Source organism: Ictalurus punctatus, chromosome 12 (assembly GCF_001660625.3).
Source record: "Ictalurus punctatus breed USDA103 chromosome 12, Coco_2.0, whole genome shotgun sequence".
Taxonomy (NCBI): Eukaryota; Metazoa; Chordata; class Actinopteri; order Siluriformes; family Ictaluridae; genus Ictalurus; species Ictalurus punctatus.
This window is the reverse complement of record NC_030427.2, coordinates 4,376,133-4,393,710: the sequence shown is the minus strand read 5'-3', so window position 1 is coordinate 4,393,710 and position 17,578 is coordinate 4,376,133. Positions and strand designations below refer to the sequence as shown.

The 17,578-nt window shown below is 40.6% G+C and overlaps 2 protein-coding genes across 8 annotated transcripts in view; both read right to left on the bottom strand.

The window, feature by feature from the left end:
* atg3 (autophagy related 3) overlaps nt 1-17,578 on the bottom strand; it is a gene marked incomplete in the record, with an annotated part of 729,311 nt that overhangs the window by 201,673 nt on the left and 510,060 nt on the right.
* chd6 (chromodomain helicase DNA binding protein 6) overlaps nt 1-17,578 on the bottom strand; it is a 116,642-nt gene that overhangs the window by 1,583 nt on the left and 97,481 nt on the right. For 6 of the 7 annotated variants that reach the window (XM_053684457.1, XM_053684458.1, XM_053684456.1 and 3 more), the window contains exons 31-37: nt 16,424-16,569; nt 16,095-16,310; nt 15,499-15,975; nt 15,159-15,356; nt 5,777-5,920; nt 5,565-5,669; nt 1-4,098 (exon numbers count right to left, since the gene is read on the bottom strand). The exon at nt 1-4,098 is cut by the window's left edge and continues 1,583 nt beyond it. In XM_053684457.1, coding sequence (XP_053540432.1) covers nt 3,019-4,098; nt 5,565-5,669; nt 5,777-5,920; nt 15,159-15,356; nt 15,499-15,975; nt 16,095-16,310; nt 16,424-16,569 — 2,366 coding nt within the window. In that variant the 3' untranslated portion in view covers nt 1-3,018. The other variant, XM_053684462.1, reaches the window with a different exon arrangement.

Genomic DNA, 17,578 nt, shown 5'->3' with positions numbered 1-17,578 from the left:
CAGGCTAACTAATCTTTAGTGGCAATGTAACTCATGATGGTAGCAGCAGAATGAATTCAGAAGTCTACAGAAACATCAAGTCTTCCAATTTACAGAGAAATACATCCAACCTAATTGAGAGGAACTTCATCATGCAGCAAATCAATGACCCAAAAGACACTGCCAACACAACAAATAACTTCATCAGGGGGAAAAAAAGTGGAAGGTTTTAGACTGGCCAAATCAATCACTAGACCTAAACCCAATTGAGCATGCATTTCACCTCCTGAAGAGGAGACTGAAGGGAGAAAATCCCCAAAACACCAACTGTAATTTACTTATTTACTTTAAGACTCTGTTCCTATACTTTTACTCACCAACAAATTGGGTGGTCTGCCACCAAAGGTTCTATGCTCCAAGTTATTTAACACATCTAGACATGCTGATCCATCATCTCATATTCATCTTTTGATCTCAAACCCTTCAGTATATCTTCAGTGTATAGCAAAAAGGAAAGAACTGTCCTTGCTGTTCCAATACTTTCAGAGGGGACTGTATAAATGTTTATTTCTTCCATATTTAAAATTAGGCCAATTCAGCTGCAACATTAAGATTAGCTGATAACATATATAATTGAGGAAATCAAACGATACAATTAGACTTAAAATCAATAAGCACAGACTTTACTCAACATTTTGGCCTATAGTGCACTGACAGCAGTGCACATAGCAGACAGGTAATAAATGTTAAACATTTCCATTTAGTAATAGTCTGATGGTTATTGTTATTTTTAGATAGATCTTTTTTTGCATCAGGATAGAGACAGTGTTGCTTAAATACAAGTCTAGACAATTTGACTGATTTTTTTGTGGTGTTTTTGTAGTGTTGATATAGAAATGTGATTAAGTATTTTAGCAGGTCTATTTCAGAAATGTCCCTATATATGGAATGAATGCACAGATTCCAGCCAATCAGAAATTACTATTTTCTGTGACCATGGAATAATTATTATAGGAATCTGAATTTATGCATGCGCAGAAGCTTTTGTTAGGGAAGTAAGAGTGGTTCCCATTCCAAAACACAGACACCTTAACATATACAGTTTAAAATGTATATGTAACAAATACTATGAATGAAACACTAAGTAAGCCAATTTAAAATGCTAAATAAACCAAATGTATTTTTAATAAACTGGATAAATGAAAGAAATCTCTAATGAAATAGCATTTATATTTGTTGATTGGTAAGGGGAAAAAAAGGAAAAAAAAAAAGATAGTACAGAGTTCTAAGAAGTGACAAAGCAACAAAAAATGTAACACAAAAAGAAGGCTGGTTATAGATGAGAAATATAATGTTCAGGTTTACATGGATGAAAACTGTCCCCTGCAGGAGCAGACATGTATGTACATATGTCCACACAAACAAACGTCTATACAATAAACAGAAGAAATAAGAACGCATGAGAGACAGAATACAGTTCCAGATAAATATTCACCATAAGGACCGTGCAAAATGTTTTCACATCCCAAACAATGTTAAGAAAGTGAATTCAAGAATGTTAGGCATAGAAAACTAATACAACCTAAGGAACTTAAAAAACAAAACAAAAAAAAACCCTGCTGTGAGATTTGGAGAGAAAAATGTGTCAACAAAAAGTCTTGGGTGTCCATCTAGTGTACAATATGGGTAGATACAAGAAATACTAGCACTGATTTACAGTTTCTCCCAATGACAATGACAATAAAAATAGTGTGCTTTTAAACAAAAGTAACAGCAATATACAGCTATATAAATTTACATGTTTTAAAAAAATCTTGACAGATGCTACTCTACACTATTTTCAGATGTATCAGGTCAGACAAAAGCATTTAAGCAAGGCCTTCTGGCCCAGAAACAGTTTCTCATCAATGCTGGGCCTTTTTTACTCTACATGTATGACAAAACAGAGCAATGATATCAATTAGCAATGAAATATTAATTTCACTAATAGTGTTTAGATGAATGAGATGTTCAAACACAATCTTCACCCAATGGCCCCATACATACACTAAGATTCACTTGGAATCCACATTTGAAATCCTAATGACACCTTGTCAAATCAAAGGTCATTCTGCACTTACTTGAAATAATTCTTGTGGCATATTCCATCTCTGGAGTGTTAGAAGGAAAGGGCTTTATTTCAAAATGACACTGTGAAAATATATTCCACCTCCATGCCCTCCCCCCCAAATTTCTGGATTGTTCTTCGTTATAAATGTTAAGCACTGTTTTATTCTCTATTCTTATGGTTCAACTGCACTCATTTTGGACGTTGTATTTATTTAGAGCTTTCTACTTATTCTTAAATGTTTTGCTCCTAGAATTTAACAGCATGCAACTAGTGATGTGCAACTAGTGTTGTCCATCATAAGAGTAACAGCAGCAATTCTGCTAATAATCCACCCATGAGGGGTAGGCATTTAATACAAATGTGAAATGTTTACAAGTATTTCTATGAATAATCTAATCAATTCATTTTGTAAGCAAAGGAGCATGTTTTCCCCCCGAAAACCCTGTAAGCACCATAAATTAAAGACAAGACTGTCATGTCATTCACAACACCTGTCATCAACTGCAGCCATTTTCTGACTTTCTGTGTGCAGATTATCTCTTGTAGGGAGGGGAGAAAAAAACAAAAACAAAAAACAGGATCATTTTGATGACGTCCTTTGTCACTTCTAACACTGAGCTAAGTGTGCCATACACAACCAGAACAGGTCAGGTGACCTCAGGACCCATTTCCATGATGCAAGAGTGACATCTTCACATTCAAGGTGATATTTATTGGGTATTTTTGTGGTACTGAAATGCAAGTGTGTGCATGCTATTACTTTATGGTTATTTCAGCAAACCCATGAAAGGGGTATGTCAAAGAATTCACCTGTTTTGAATATGCAGCAGATCTATAAACATTAAGAAGTTGATAATCAAATCTCTTCACACAAACTTTTACCAGCACAACACATACAGATACTGTTGCTCACTGGAGAGCAGAGTCTACTACACATCCTGCGTTACATCCAAGTCATCATCTTTTGGCACAGGCATGCTGCACTCTACTGTTTTCTCTACCTCTCCTTTTATTTCCTCTACTGCTTTGGCTGTGTTGACCACAGGTGAAGGATCACTATCATCATTACTTGTTACCTTACTGGTGTCCACAGCTGGCAAAGATTCTTCCAGCCTGCCCTCTTTATGATTACTCTCCAGTGTCTCTATATCCCCCGTCCCCTTCATCTCCCCATCCTGTACCTCCAATAAACCACTGTCTTCTTCCACCCTTCCTTCATCCCTAATTTTCTTTTTCTTCTGCTTAGTAATGCCAGTGCTATCTGATGCTGATGGAAGTGCCATAATACTGCCATGTGGCAGGAACATATGAGGATAAAGTAATCCATGAGGCATTCCTGGGATCAAAAATGGGTTGAAGGTCAAATGGCTCCCACTGCTTGTAATGCTAGCAGAACTGCTAGTAACAGTGGGACTGGGAACAGCAGGTAACATTTGTTTCTCATTCTCTCCTAACGTTCGCTCATCCATACTCCGTCTCTCAGTACTAGGCTCAGGGCTGGCTCTCTCTTTAGAAGTTGCTGTGCTGGAGCTGACTGCAGGGCTAGGGCTTAAGGCCACAGTGGCAGAGGATATGGAAGTCACTGTTGCCGTGCTGGAGGAGCTGGCAGCTGTGGTTACTGTGGAGGCTGTAGCAGATAGTGACTGGTTTATCATTCCACTTAAATGAGTGCCATACATGGGTGGTTGCACTGTTGACATACTATGGAGCATCATAGGTAGCATACTCAGGCCATTCTTAGTATCTTCTCCCTGTAGGGATGTAGCCAAACCAGGTGGAAAGCCCATGAGCCCGCTTATCGGAATACCAGGGACATTGCGGAGGTTGGGTAAGTTAACCAAGTCCATGCCAATAAGCCCATCATTCATAAAGAGTGGTCCAATGCCAGCAGGAAGCTCAGGAGCTTTGGGCATCTCACTGCGAGGTCTTCTGCCTCTACGACGTGTGCTAGTATCTCGATTCACTGGCTCAGTGAGAATCCGGGTGAACTTTCCTTCTGGGAGGAAACCCTTAAATATATATATTAAAAAAAACACAAAAAAAACAACAGTATCACTTCATGACTTACATAGCATAAATAAGATGCATACTCAAATTAATCCAGCAGGAACTGGTCATGAAATAAATGTTTTATTAAGTAAGCACTGTATGTTATCTTTCTCTATCTCTCTCTCTCTTCTTCCCTCCCTCCCTCTCTCCGGGGTCTTAGACAAGCATTTACATGGTAGCATTAATGTTAGGAGAAGGGGATATTTGTTGTAAATATTATTTTTCCATTTGAAGGATGTATTTGGCAATTTATTGGAAGCTACAGTGTAGTTACACTTACCAAGCACTTTATTAGGAATACTGGCACACCTACTCATTCATGCAATTATCTAATCAACCAATCGTTGCATCATCGGATGCTACAGACTATTTGAGTATTGTAGCTGACCATGTGCATCCCTTCATGGCCACAATTTACCCATCTTCTATTGGCTACTTCCAGCATGATAATGTACCACATCCAAGTTTGTGTCTCAAACTGGTTTCATGAACATGATGATGTTTTTCAGTGGCCTTCCTAGTCACTGGATCTTTATCCAATAGAACACCTTTGGGATGTGGTAGAACGGGGGATTTGCAGCGGGAAACCTGAAAGATCAGGTTTCACACTGAATGCACCCAAAAAGTCTTCTGGAATTGCATGATGTAATCATGTCAACATGAACCAGAATCTCAAAGGAATGTTTCCAGCATCTTATGGAACCCATGCCACGAAGAACTGAGGCTGTTTTGAGAGCAAAGGGAGTATTAGTATAGGGTTCCGTGAGTGTATATTCTCTGTTGTGAGACATAAACACCTTTATATGAAATCATATAGGGACAACCCTATTTCATTACAGCATCTAAAAAGGACTGTACATGATGATCGTTCTCTTGTTAGTCCTATCTGCTTATATTCCATTATTCTATCTATCTTTGTTACTCTACATTCTTTTCTCTACATGAAGTTAGTTTACATGTGTCATGACATGCAGTCATACAGTAGCTGTAAAAGCAGAATAGGCGTTATGTAAAATTGCTCATCTATATATAACAGAAAGGAAATATATTCTATTCATATGTATGTATTTCAACCAATGCAATTTAAATTATTCCTTTAGGTTACTTATACAGTGGGAATGATTAAATCATTCATCTAATTATTGCACCTTATTACTTTCTGCTGTTTGATTTTGAGGAAAAACCCTGTTTAAATAAAATTTCTGTTGTTTTCTTAATTTCATGCTGTATAACAAAAGTATAGGCTGCTAATGTAGAACAAGTATCAGTGACAACATTTTTATATGGGTCAGTCTCTATTTTAAACCCAGCAAAAAGGCTGTTTGCAACTTTATAATAAACATCATTTTTCAACCAACTAATTTAAAGAGAATTTTCAAATAAATAAATTAATTAATTAATTAAACATGCAATTCGCAAGACTCACTGAATGCTTCACCACATCTGCCCAGTCAGGAGCCACAAAATATTCTAAGTTTGCATCTAGCCATTGAGAAAGCTCCTTTATGGCTGGGGCCATTGCACCACCCAGCTAAGAGGACAGAAAATAAAAGCAGGAAAAATTGGTGTTATCTCATGTTGTTTATATAACTTGAGTTAGGAAAAAAATAGCAACGGGCACGTACGTGCAGTTCTTACCCTGCGACCTGTGTTCCTGTGCACTACTGGGACTCTCTCCTCACCAGTCAGGGAATTCACATCCAACTTGGTAGGGTCTTTACAACGATGTCTCCTCTGCTTCGGACGTTCAGCAAAACTGTGCAACATGCTTGCAGTCTGAGACTAACAGATGATGAGGGAATTAGAACAAGAACAATGTCATCTCCTGTACTTTCTTTTAGGCCAAACAACTTCTCAATTTAAGCTCAATTTATTTAGAGGAAGTTACAAAAACTTCAGCTGAATGTAAATGTTTATTGTAGATTTGGAAAGTAATACTTCGTTTAAAAACTGTAAGATATAATATGGGCCATATTACATAAATTAAGTTTTTGTTGTTTTGGCTCTCTACGTTATTACAATATATTTAAAAGTTCTTTTTGTAGCAGCAGTGGGGGGATGATACCTACAGTTTAAGAAACGTGTAATGTATGTACATTGTATCAGTAGTAAGAGAATAAATATATATAGTTATTAATATTGAATCTCAAGCCCTGTTCACACCGAGACGATTTTTGCAGCGTGAAAAATGGTCCGTTTAATGCCCCAATGACTGTCAATGAGAGTGTTCACAACCAGACGCAAAACGTGTAACGTCAAAGCATCAAAAAAAAAATTTTTACGTCAAGGTTTTTTGGCCAACCAATGAGATTTGCGCGTTTGTTCACATGCCCGGAGCCACTGAAGTAACATAAGAGTACGACTTGATGGCGCTCAATTACAAAACTATCTTGCCGACGAAGAAGCAGCTGAAAAAGATGCCAGCACCTATATACCTGAAATAAAATGCTCACTGCTAATAAATCATTCTGCCTACACACATAAACAAGGTGTACGTTGAAAGCATGAGATTCAAAATGACACTCTAAATACTATATAAATGTATTTATTATGTTGTGGCTATTTTTTTGATGGCACTGAAATGCAAGCATATATTCTAAATCAGCGTTTCCCAACATTTTTTCAGGCACGGCACCCTTTGAAAATTAAAAAAAAAAAATTGTGCCACCCTACACAAACACTAATGCTAGACAGTATTAAGCCTGGTTTATACTTGACACACAACAGCCCGCAATAGGGAGTGCGTGGCAAAAATGACATCATCACGGAGTGGGCGGTCGAGCACTTTGAGTGCGTGAGGCCTCATTCCATGTGGTAGTCTGCACGGCATTTTTTGTAACTCGCTGCATGGCGCCACATCCGGAAATGAATGACTTCGAGGCGACTCTTGACGAAAGGTACGATTGTACAGGCATCTCTATGATCCATCCATGCGGGACCATAGAGATAGTCAAATGGTACAAAATTCATGGAAAGACACTTGTTGAGGACTATATTAGTGTGCCTGCCAGTTGTAACTACAGCAAAAGTGATTATTCACCTAGGCAAACAGTAACTGGTGTTTCTTTCTGGATTTTTTAGTTGAAACTAGTTTTAGCACCGATTGTCAGATAGAAGCTGTAACTGCGCTTCCTTGTTGCTACGAGCTGTTTACACGTTGCTAGATTAAAGCTAATTCCAGTATCCATATTCGGTTTTGGTCAGGAGTCACTCATTCACGCGACTACTCTGTTTTGCTAATTAAAGAGGCGAGCTCAGCTGTGAAGAACTGCAGTATTTAAGAATTAAGAAACGGTGAGGCGGAAGCATCAGCCCTTGTCGTCGAAGACCGAGCTCGTGTAAAGACCTGCGAGTCTACCTGCGCGAGTCCACCAAGCAAGGACACTGACAAGACACCACTTGCGCTGCTAAATATACTTTTTTTTTATCCCCTTTATTCCTCTTTCTGTTTACCTGTTTACACACTAACATGTGTCATCAGTTTATCCCTGTTATTTGCCACAGGCGCAGACCCTGGCACACTCCCAGAAAAGCAACTTGGACAACCTATGCTCTCTGAATGTGGCCTCTGCAGATTCACTCTCATTCTCTATCGGACTTTGGAACTGCCAATCTGTCGTCAACAAGGCAGATTTCATTCCTGCCTTTGCAACCCACTCCAACCTCAGCGTGCTGGCTCTGACTGAAACCTGGATCCATACTGAGAACACTGGCACAACCGCTGCCTTGGCCTCCAACTTCAACTTCTCCCTTATCTCACGTCCCAACAGACGAGGGGGTGGTACAGGTTTGCTTCTCTCCAAAACATGGAAATTTACCTGTCTTTCTCCCTGTTGCTCCTACACTTCCTTTGAATTTCATGCTGTTACAGTCACTGACCCTGCCAAAATGCACTTTCTTGTTGTTTACCGTCCTCCAGGTCAACTGGGGAAGTTTATCGATGAATCTGACACCCTACTGTCCACCATCCCGGATGATGGAACTCCTCTTGTGGTCCTTGGTGACTTCAACATTCATCTAGACAAGCCACATGCAGCTGACTTTCTTGCTCTCCTTCCCACATTTGACCTCAAGCAGTTCACCACACCAGCAACTCACAAAGCCGGCAAACAGCTCGACCTCATCCTCACACGTAATTGCACCACACACAATCATTACTCCACTCCACACCTCTGACCATTTCTTTATCCAGTTCTCTATTTCTCTCCCCTCAACCCCTTCACTGTCACCACCCTCTATCTCTTTTCGTCGCAATCTTCGCTCCCTTTCCCCCTCACACTTCTCCTCCGCTGTCACAACCTTACTTCCCTCTGATAGCCACCTCTCCTCACTGGACTTAAACACCGCAACTGACATGCTATGTTCCACCCTAACATCTTCAATTTACATCATCTGCCCCCTAGCCTCCAGACCTGCTCGCACATCACCCCTTAGCCCTTGGCTCTCAGAAGCTCTGCGTAACAACTGGGCCAAACTAAGAGCATCTGAAAGGAAATGGCATAAATCTAACAATCCAACTGACCTAACCAGTTACCAAACACTTCTCTCCTCTTTTTCCAATAGCATCTCCACTGCTAAAGCCACATACTACCAAGAGAAGATTGGCAGTTCTCCCAACACCCACACTCTCTTCAAAACCTTTTCTTCTCTGTCCCCCTCCTCCCCCTTCCCCTACCTCTCTCACTGCAGACGACTTCGTCACTTACTTTTCCAACAAGGTTACATCAATCAGGAACCAGTTCCCAACCTCAGACATGCATAGACCGGCTCCTCCTCCATGTAACTCCCAAATGACTTCCTTCTCTCCCCTCTCAGAGACTGATGACTCTAAACTCCTCATCTTTAGCCATCCCACAACCTATCCTCTTGATCCTATCCCTTCTCACCTTCTTCAGTCCATCTCTCCCACACTATTACCTGCACTCACACACATATTTAACACATCCCTCTCTACTGGCATATACCCTACCTCATTTAAGCAGGCCCGGGTTACCCCACTGCTTAAAAAACCATCACTTATCCCTGCTGCGATTGACAACTACAGACCGGTTTCCCTCCTCCCTCTTCTTTTCAAAACTCTTGAAAGAGCTGTTTTTAATCAACTCTCCAATTTTCTCACACAGAACAACCTCCTGGACACCAAGCAGTCTGCAGTCACTCCACGGAGACTGCTCTGCTTTCCATCACTGAAGCTGTACGACTAGCAAGAGCAACCTCTAGATCATATGTCCTCAACCTACTCGACCTCTCTGCTGCTTTCGACACTGTGAACCATCAGATCCTCCTGTCAACTCTCTCCAGCCTGGGCCTCACCAGAACGGTTCTGCGCTGGGTGGAATCCTATCTCTCAGATAGATCCTTCAAGGTATTGTGGAGGGAAGGTATTTCTGAAACTCAGCAACTCACAACTGTTGTTCCACAGGGGTCAGTTCAGGGTCCACTGCTCTTTTCTATCTACACTACATCTCTGGGGCAGGTGATTGAGTCTCATGGCTTCTCATACCACTGCTATGCTTATGACACCCAGCCCTATTTGTCCTTCCAGCCTGACGATCCATCCGTCTCTGCACGAATATCTGCTTGCCTGTCGGACATCTCGGCCTGGATGAGGGAACACCACCTTAAGCTCAACCTGCCAAAATCTGAGCTTCTCGTCATCCCAGCCTGTACCTCAATCAACCACAACCTCACTGTACAGCTCAGCTCAACCATACTCAAGCCAACCAGGACGGCCAGGGGTGATTCTCGATGACAGCTTGACCTTTACAGACCACATCTCAACAACTGCACGGTCCTGTAGGTTCATCCTGTACAACATCAAGAAAATCAGACCCTACCTCACCGAACAGGCTACACAACCACTAGTCCAGGCTCTTGTTATCTCAAAACTGAATTACTGCAACTCTCTACTCTTGGGCCTCCCGGCCAGCTCCATCAAACCCTTTCAAATGATTCAGAATGCAGCAGCACGCCTCATCTTCAACTAGTCCAAGAGAACCCATGTCACACCCCACTTCATTTCCCTCCACTGGCTTCCTGTAGCTGCCCGCATCAAATTCAAGGCACTGATGCTCACCTACAAGAGCTTGTCTGGAACAGCACCCTCCTAACTCAACTCTCTCCTGAAGGCTTACATTCCCTCATGCAATCTGCCATCAGTGAACGCCCGATGCTTAGTAGTACCTATTCAGCGTGGCTCAAGGTCCCTTTCAAGAACATTCAAACTAACTATTCCTCAGTGGTGGAATGAACTTCCAACCTCAATCCGGACCGCATAATCTGTCACCATCTTTAAAAAAAAAAAAAAAAACAGCTAAAAGACCCACCTCTTCAGTGAACACCTAACCAGCCCATAAATAAATAAATAAATAAATAAATAAATAAATAAATAAATATTTACTCTGGCACTTACATCTCTACTCTGTGCACTTTGCTTCTTCTGGAACTCAATTAATGGATCTTTTATGGTAGCACTACTTGTATTGTTCTCTGGTTGATATATTGCTTTGCTTGTATTTTCTCATTTGTAAGTCATTTTGGATAAAAGCGTCTGTTAAATGAATAAATGTAAATGTAGTGTAAACAGGGCCTCAGTGTGATGGGTTGGGAAATCTGTGTGTTGATTCTGACAACCTGTGGCCTGTTGCTCAGGAAGTCAATTATCAAATTGCACATTGGTGTGCTTAGTTCAAGTGCTGAGTTTTTTTTTTTTTTCCAAACAGCGGCTGTGGCATGATTGCACTGAATGCTGAGCTGAAGTCAGTGAACACCATTCTAATATATGAATCTTTGTTTTCCAAGTGTGAGAGGGCCAGGTGAACTGTGAATGTGATTGCATAATTTGTGGAGCGGTTATATCTGTATGCATATTGTTGAGGGTCCAGTCTGGGTGGGATGAGTACTTTGAGGTAAGACATGACCAGTCTTTCAAAACACTTCATGATCACAGGGGTGAGTGAGACAGGGTGGTATTTAGTGAGACATGACGTTGTAGATTTCTTAGGCATCGGGGTGATGGAGATAGATTTGAAGCACACAGGGATAATGCCTGCTCGAGGGAAATGTTGAAGTCTGTAAAAACCATCTGCTAGCTTGTGGCCACATTCCTTGAGTACATGGCTTGGGATACCATCTGGTCCACTGGCTTTGCGGGGGATCACCCTGAGGAGGGTCCTCCTAACAAACATCACTTGTAGAAACAGCGCTTGGTCACCTAGTGGAGGGGTAGACTTGCTGGGGTTAACTGCTTCAAATCGTGCATAGAATTCATTCAGTGTGTCTGGTAGAGAGGTATCATTCCTACAGATGGTGTGATTTTTCTGCCTGTAGTCAGTGACACGTTGAATGCCTCTCCACATCCCCTGTGGGTTGTTATTGAAGTGTTCTTTTATTCTGGAGGCATATGTGTTTTTGGATTCTTTGTTACTGTGGTTGAGATTAATCCTGGCTGCTCCAAGTGCCACTCTGTCACCTGATCTGAAGGCTTTGTCACAGGCTTTGAGCAGTGAGTGCACTTCAGCATTTAGCCAGGGCCTCTGGTTGGGAAATATAGCGATTTTCCTAGTGAGTACATCATCCATATACTTACTGATGAATCCAGTGACAGATGCTGCATTTTCATCTAGGTGAGTGTGGCTGCTGTATATAGCAGCCTCCTTGAACATGTTCCAGTCAGTATAGTCAAAGCAGTCTTGAAAAGCAGAGCTTGCCCCTGGCCAAACTTTGATGTTAGTGGTAGTTAGTTTCTCACATTTCTGAACCGGTTTGTATTAGGGGATTAGCAGCACAGAGATATGATTTGAATGGCCAAGGTGGTGGTAGGGAAAGGTTTTGTAGGCATTGCGCATGTTCGTGTAATCATGGTCCACTGTGTTCTTTCCACTCGCAGGTACAGTTATGTACTGGTGAAATTTTGGCAGTATGTCCCTGAGATTTGCTTGATTGAAATCCCCAGCTTTGATGAAAAACCCTTTGGGGTGGCTGCACTGAATGCAGCCGATGGCATTGTGTAACTTTATGTTCATTTATGTTTGTGCTCGGCAGAACGTACACTGCCACGATAATGATGCCGGTAAATTCCCTCAGCAGGTAGTGCGGTCGACACTTAATCAATAAATATTCCCTGTTTGTAGAACAGCAACTGTTAATCATCTGAGTGTTTGTGCACCAGCTTGTGTTCCTCCTACTTTGACCTTCCTGCATGTGGAGGTTCTGTCTGCAGGTAAACAAATGAGCCAACCCAGTTGAACAGCAGAGTTGGGAATGTTATGAAGTCACATTTCAGTCAAAATCAAAATATTTCCCTTTGAATATTCAGTCTGGGTCTTAATAAATCCATTTTATTGTACAGTGTCCTCACACTGGATAAAAATAGTGACGAGACGGCTGGTTTGGTAGGATTTAGCTTGACCTGGGCGCCATCTCACTTTCCGCGTTTCTGTGCACACTACAGGATACTCAAAATAAAAGCAACTCTCTGTTGAACTTCCACCATTTAAGCACACTGTCAGACTTTCCTTGCTTTGGTTTTGTGAAGTAAATAGCCACTTTAATTTTCTTCGCAACATCATTTGTTGACTCCATTCTTGTTACCCGCCAAATCCCGGGACCTGCACTATATTTTTTGACCGCCCACTCCCACCTACAGAAAAAGTATCCCCAGGACATTCCAAATTATTGTATTGGCTATACTCAATGATAATGCAATGACAATGCTTGTTAGTCAGATGTTCCAATATTGAACACTTGAAAAATGTGTGGGTTCAAACAAAAGGTGCAATGTTCTAATTTGTTTAACACATCTAGATGTCTATATCAGGAAATTAAAGCTGAATGTCGAATCTTTTGTGTAATATTCATTTTGAACTTAAAACCCAAATGTCTTCAGTGTACAGCGAAAACAAAAGAATTGGCCTTGCCATTCCAAAACTTTTGGAGGGGACTGTAAGTGTAAGATTACCACCAATTTTATGGAACCTTAGATAATGAGTACCTAGTCCAACTACAAAATCTTAGCAGGCATTTAGAGAAAACTGATTTTCACTGGATAAAACTATTCAAAATTTACAAAATTAACAGGAGTGCATGTCTCGTTATTAAAAGGCAATTCACAGCACATGCCCTATACTTTTATTATTGAACAGTTTGTCTGTTGAATGCAAAAGACATCCTGCTGTTTTGAATACAGATATCCTATTTAGATTTTACCCACTCAGAGCCCTGCATAATTTCCAATTCACCACAGGCGAGGGATGCCATCAAGTTAAAGAAGGAGGCCTTCTGAGCAATGCTCACAGAAGGGCTGTGGCAAAAGCAGTTACATAAACGAAACTCTGGCATGGTAGGAGTTGGAAAAGGCAGTGGGAAAAATAACTTTTACATATCCCCAAAGATGTTCTGCTAAACCAGTCAGGACCTCAGGAGAGCAAGGGAGTGTTTACCTCTATTCAGGCTATTGTTGAGCAATGGAGAGAGCACTTTGAGGAACATGTTCAGGAGCCAGTGCCAGAAATCTCTGGTGTTTTAGAAACAATTTCTGTGCCTGAGTTAACCATGGCAGTTAGAAAGCTTCATAGTGGCAAGGCTGGTTCCTATTTTTATTTTTGTGTTCCAATTATAGGGGAATCACACTCCTCAGCCTTCCAGAAAAGGTCTATGCCAGGGTTCTGGAGAAGAGACTCTGTCCAATAGTTGAACCTAGAATTGAGTATGAACAATGTGGGTGCCTTCCAGGTCGTGGAATAGTGGATTAGTCCTTTACTCTTGCACAGTTTTGTGCAAGGTCATGGGAGTATACTGATCTATTCTACACATGTTTTGTTGAATTTGGAGAAAGCCCATGTTCATGTGCCTCAACAATTGCTGTGGGAGGTACTGCAGGAGAATGGGATATCTGGGTTACTAATCCATGCAATCTGGGTGCTGTATGAAAATGGTGAGTGTTGTTCACATTCTTGGTGTTAATTAAAAACTGTTTGTCAAGGGAATGTCTTGACTACACTTCTATTTGTGGTTTTCAGGAACAAGATATCAATATGCAACTAAAGTTGGAGAATATGTGGGGCTAGAATTAACATCTGTGTTATTGCAGATGATGACGTTCTTTTGGCACTGTCTGAACCAGACCTCTGACACGTACTTGACCATTTTAGTCCTGTGTGTAAAGCAGCTGGGATGAAAATCAGCACTTCCAAGTCTGAGGTCATGGTTATCTCCCAGAAAAGCATGGAATGCTCCCTTCATTTGAAGCTAAGTTTACAGAATTCATTACCAGTCAATCTCCTATACTACTTCTGTGGTTTTCATGGGAAAGATATCAAGATGCAGCCAAGGCTGGAGTGATGTCCAGTATATATATCGTTTACCAGTCAATCTATCTTCACCCAAGATCATGAGCTGTGGGTAATGACCAAAAGAATAAAGTCACCAGCACAGGTAGCACAACTGAGGTCCCACTGCAGTGTTGCTGGTCTTACTCTCCATGATAGGGTGAAGAGTTCAATGATCTGGGGGAGCTTCGGAGTACAGACACTGTTCCTCTGAATTGGGCAGAGCCAGTTGAGATGGTTTGGGCACCTTGCAAGGATGCCCCCTGGTCAGGTCCTGGTAGACTCTCCTAGTTGGCTTGTGAACAGATGGGGGATCCGCCAGGAGGAGAGAATTTGAGGCTGGGGCTTAGTTTGGGCAGACTTTCTCAGCCTTTTGCACCCATGACCCCGACCATTATAAGTGGAAGTATAATGAAAGAATGAATGAAAATGTTCTGAAAATAATTACATATGTAACATGCATCTAGGGAGTTTTCAAGGCTAAAATGTAGAATTCTCAAAAGTGCTAGAATACAGAGACAAAACAACTAAAACAGTGCCATGTACTTGTGAACTGCATTGTAGTACACACACTCATGTTAGTGTGATATTCATTCACTGTTGATCACATTAGCATGTTTAGGTTAAATATTCCTTTAAGAATCTTACATTATTCCCTCACTTTCAGACGCCACTAAATTTATGCGACTGACCATTGAAAAAGCAGGAAGCTCCATTCTGTAGCTTGGGTTCTGTCTGAGCCATTCCATCAGGCCTTTACTGGCTGCCTCTCTGTCAAAACTCATGGTCAATGACTCTGAGGGAGGGGGGGCAGAAGTTGGATGGGTGAGGCAGTCAGGCTGAGAGGAGGTGGAGGACACAATGGGGTGGTTGACGGTCTCTGGCTGCCCCTTTAAAAAAAAAAAAAAAAACAAACAAACAAAAAAAAAAACAAAAAAAAAAAACAGAATTTGGTTGGTTAATTCTTTTACCTTCTAAAAAAAAATACTGTTCCACATATATACAACTAACTATCTTCATAATCTCCTTTACCTTCCCTTTAGTTAAGTTTATGTCTTGTTCCTTCATTAATCCAAGGTCAAGTGTTTCCACATTTCTCCTTCGACCTCTCCTCCTCCTCATTATTGAATCGTCACGGCGAAGGCTGCCATTAACAATCTGCCCTGTAACAGGGTGTACAAGTCCTGCTTGCAGAATACCCGCCATGTCCAATCCCATTAAGCCCTCCATGGAGCTCAGGTTAGGCATCTTGTGAGGTGCTGATTGAACAGCATGGGTCACATGCCTCATAGATTCAGCCTCCCTACTAAATGCAATTTCAGCTGGGTTAGACAGATCCATGGCAGCTTCTTGCCAACCATTTAGGAGGAGGGTACCACCATGGTGGGGGATGCCAAGTTGGATTTTTTCTCCAAGATCGATTGGTTTAACAGGAACCTCCGTGTTAAACTCAAACCGACACTTAGAACGCTTGAGTTCAGAAAGAAATGCAGGTGTTACTAACCGTTCCTGGAGACAGTGGGAAATAAAGAAAAGGACATAAATGCTGTAATTTTACAAAATAGCATGCTCTGTCATTATGGTGTCTTCAACCGTTAGTTCACGTTTACAAAGCTGTAACCAGTTACCTTGTGTATATGTGGTATTGAGTGTGGAATGTTTAAGTTAAGGTCTTGAGGTAGAGGTATTCTTGCTGGTAAAAACCCTGCTCTTAGCTGGGCACTGTTGGACATGCAGGTGTTAATGACTGAGTTGGGAGATTCATACTGATGACTAGGGGAAGGCCACTTCCCCTTTAAGATGGCTTGACAAATACTGTCAATGCGGTTGATGATAACTCTGTCCTGAAAAAGTAAACATTTAATAATATGTTAAATTTTAAAAAGTAACACTGAGTGAATGAAATGCTTTTAGAAATCATTATGAAATAATCAAATGAAAGACAGACTACACAAACCTTGGGCCACTCGGAGAATGAGTAATGAGGTTTCTCTTGTAGCAGCCGAGCAATGGTTGGCTCCTTTGGATCATGAAGACTGCCTGCCACCTCGCATATGGATGGATCAAACTGTGTTGCCTCAACAAAACTATCTCCCAATAAAGCTGAAGATGCATACACAAATAAGGATAATGGGTATAATAGCATTAAATATTGTTCCAAACCTTATTATATGATGTAAGAATATTACAAGTTAATCAAATGGGATCCATTTACAAATAATATTAGTATTAATATAATAATATAAGTGTTATTACTGAGTCTGTGGAGAAAAATCTCTAGTCCTTAGACTAAAAGTCTAAAAAATATATAAATAAATAAATAAATAAATAAATAAATTTTTTTTAAAAAGCCTAAACATTTTAGTGTTATCATCAGTACAGCATCATATCCCAACCTTATATACAAAAGAGGGTCTAACAAGTGGGCCATTCTATGTCAATTCAAACAAATGGTTCAAACGTTTGGCTACATCAATGTCTACAATTTACATTCATGCAGCCAACTTTTTGAACCATTAGCTCATTAGAATGACCAAGTACTGCTGATCAGATATTGATACAATATAGTTGTACCAAAATATAGCTGGTTTTATACTGGAAGGGTGTCATTTCTTGTACAAATTTAGGTTTCTTCAATTTTTATTCCAATAATCCAACAGTTTTCTCAACAAAGCTGAGTTACTTCTCAGAGAAACCAGAATGTCCTAGCTGTAGATGTCTTATTTTCTGAAATAATCACCCTTCAAAATGTATTTTATAGTAGTACTGATACCTTTATGGACACCAAATAATGCTTCTACTTAGTTATAAGGTTTCAAATGTAAGAAAACTCCTAAATTTGACTACTAACAACTAGTTTTCTGAAAGATTAGAGAAAATTTAAAACTAGAATGTTTATACACAAATGTACATGTAATTACATGCAATTAGCATATTGAGTACTAGAGAGACATTAGCTCATTAGCACTGAGTAGCAACTGAAACCTCACTGATTCAAGCCTATTATCTCATTCCTGAAATTTTCAAACTTTACGTTATCATCTTCAAGGAATTTGATGTTAATCTTGTACTGACATCCCTGGCTTCCTGTGTCTGGTGCTGGAATCCCTGT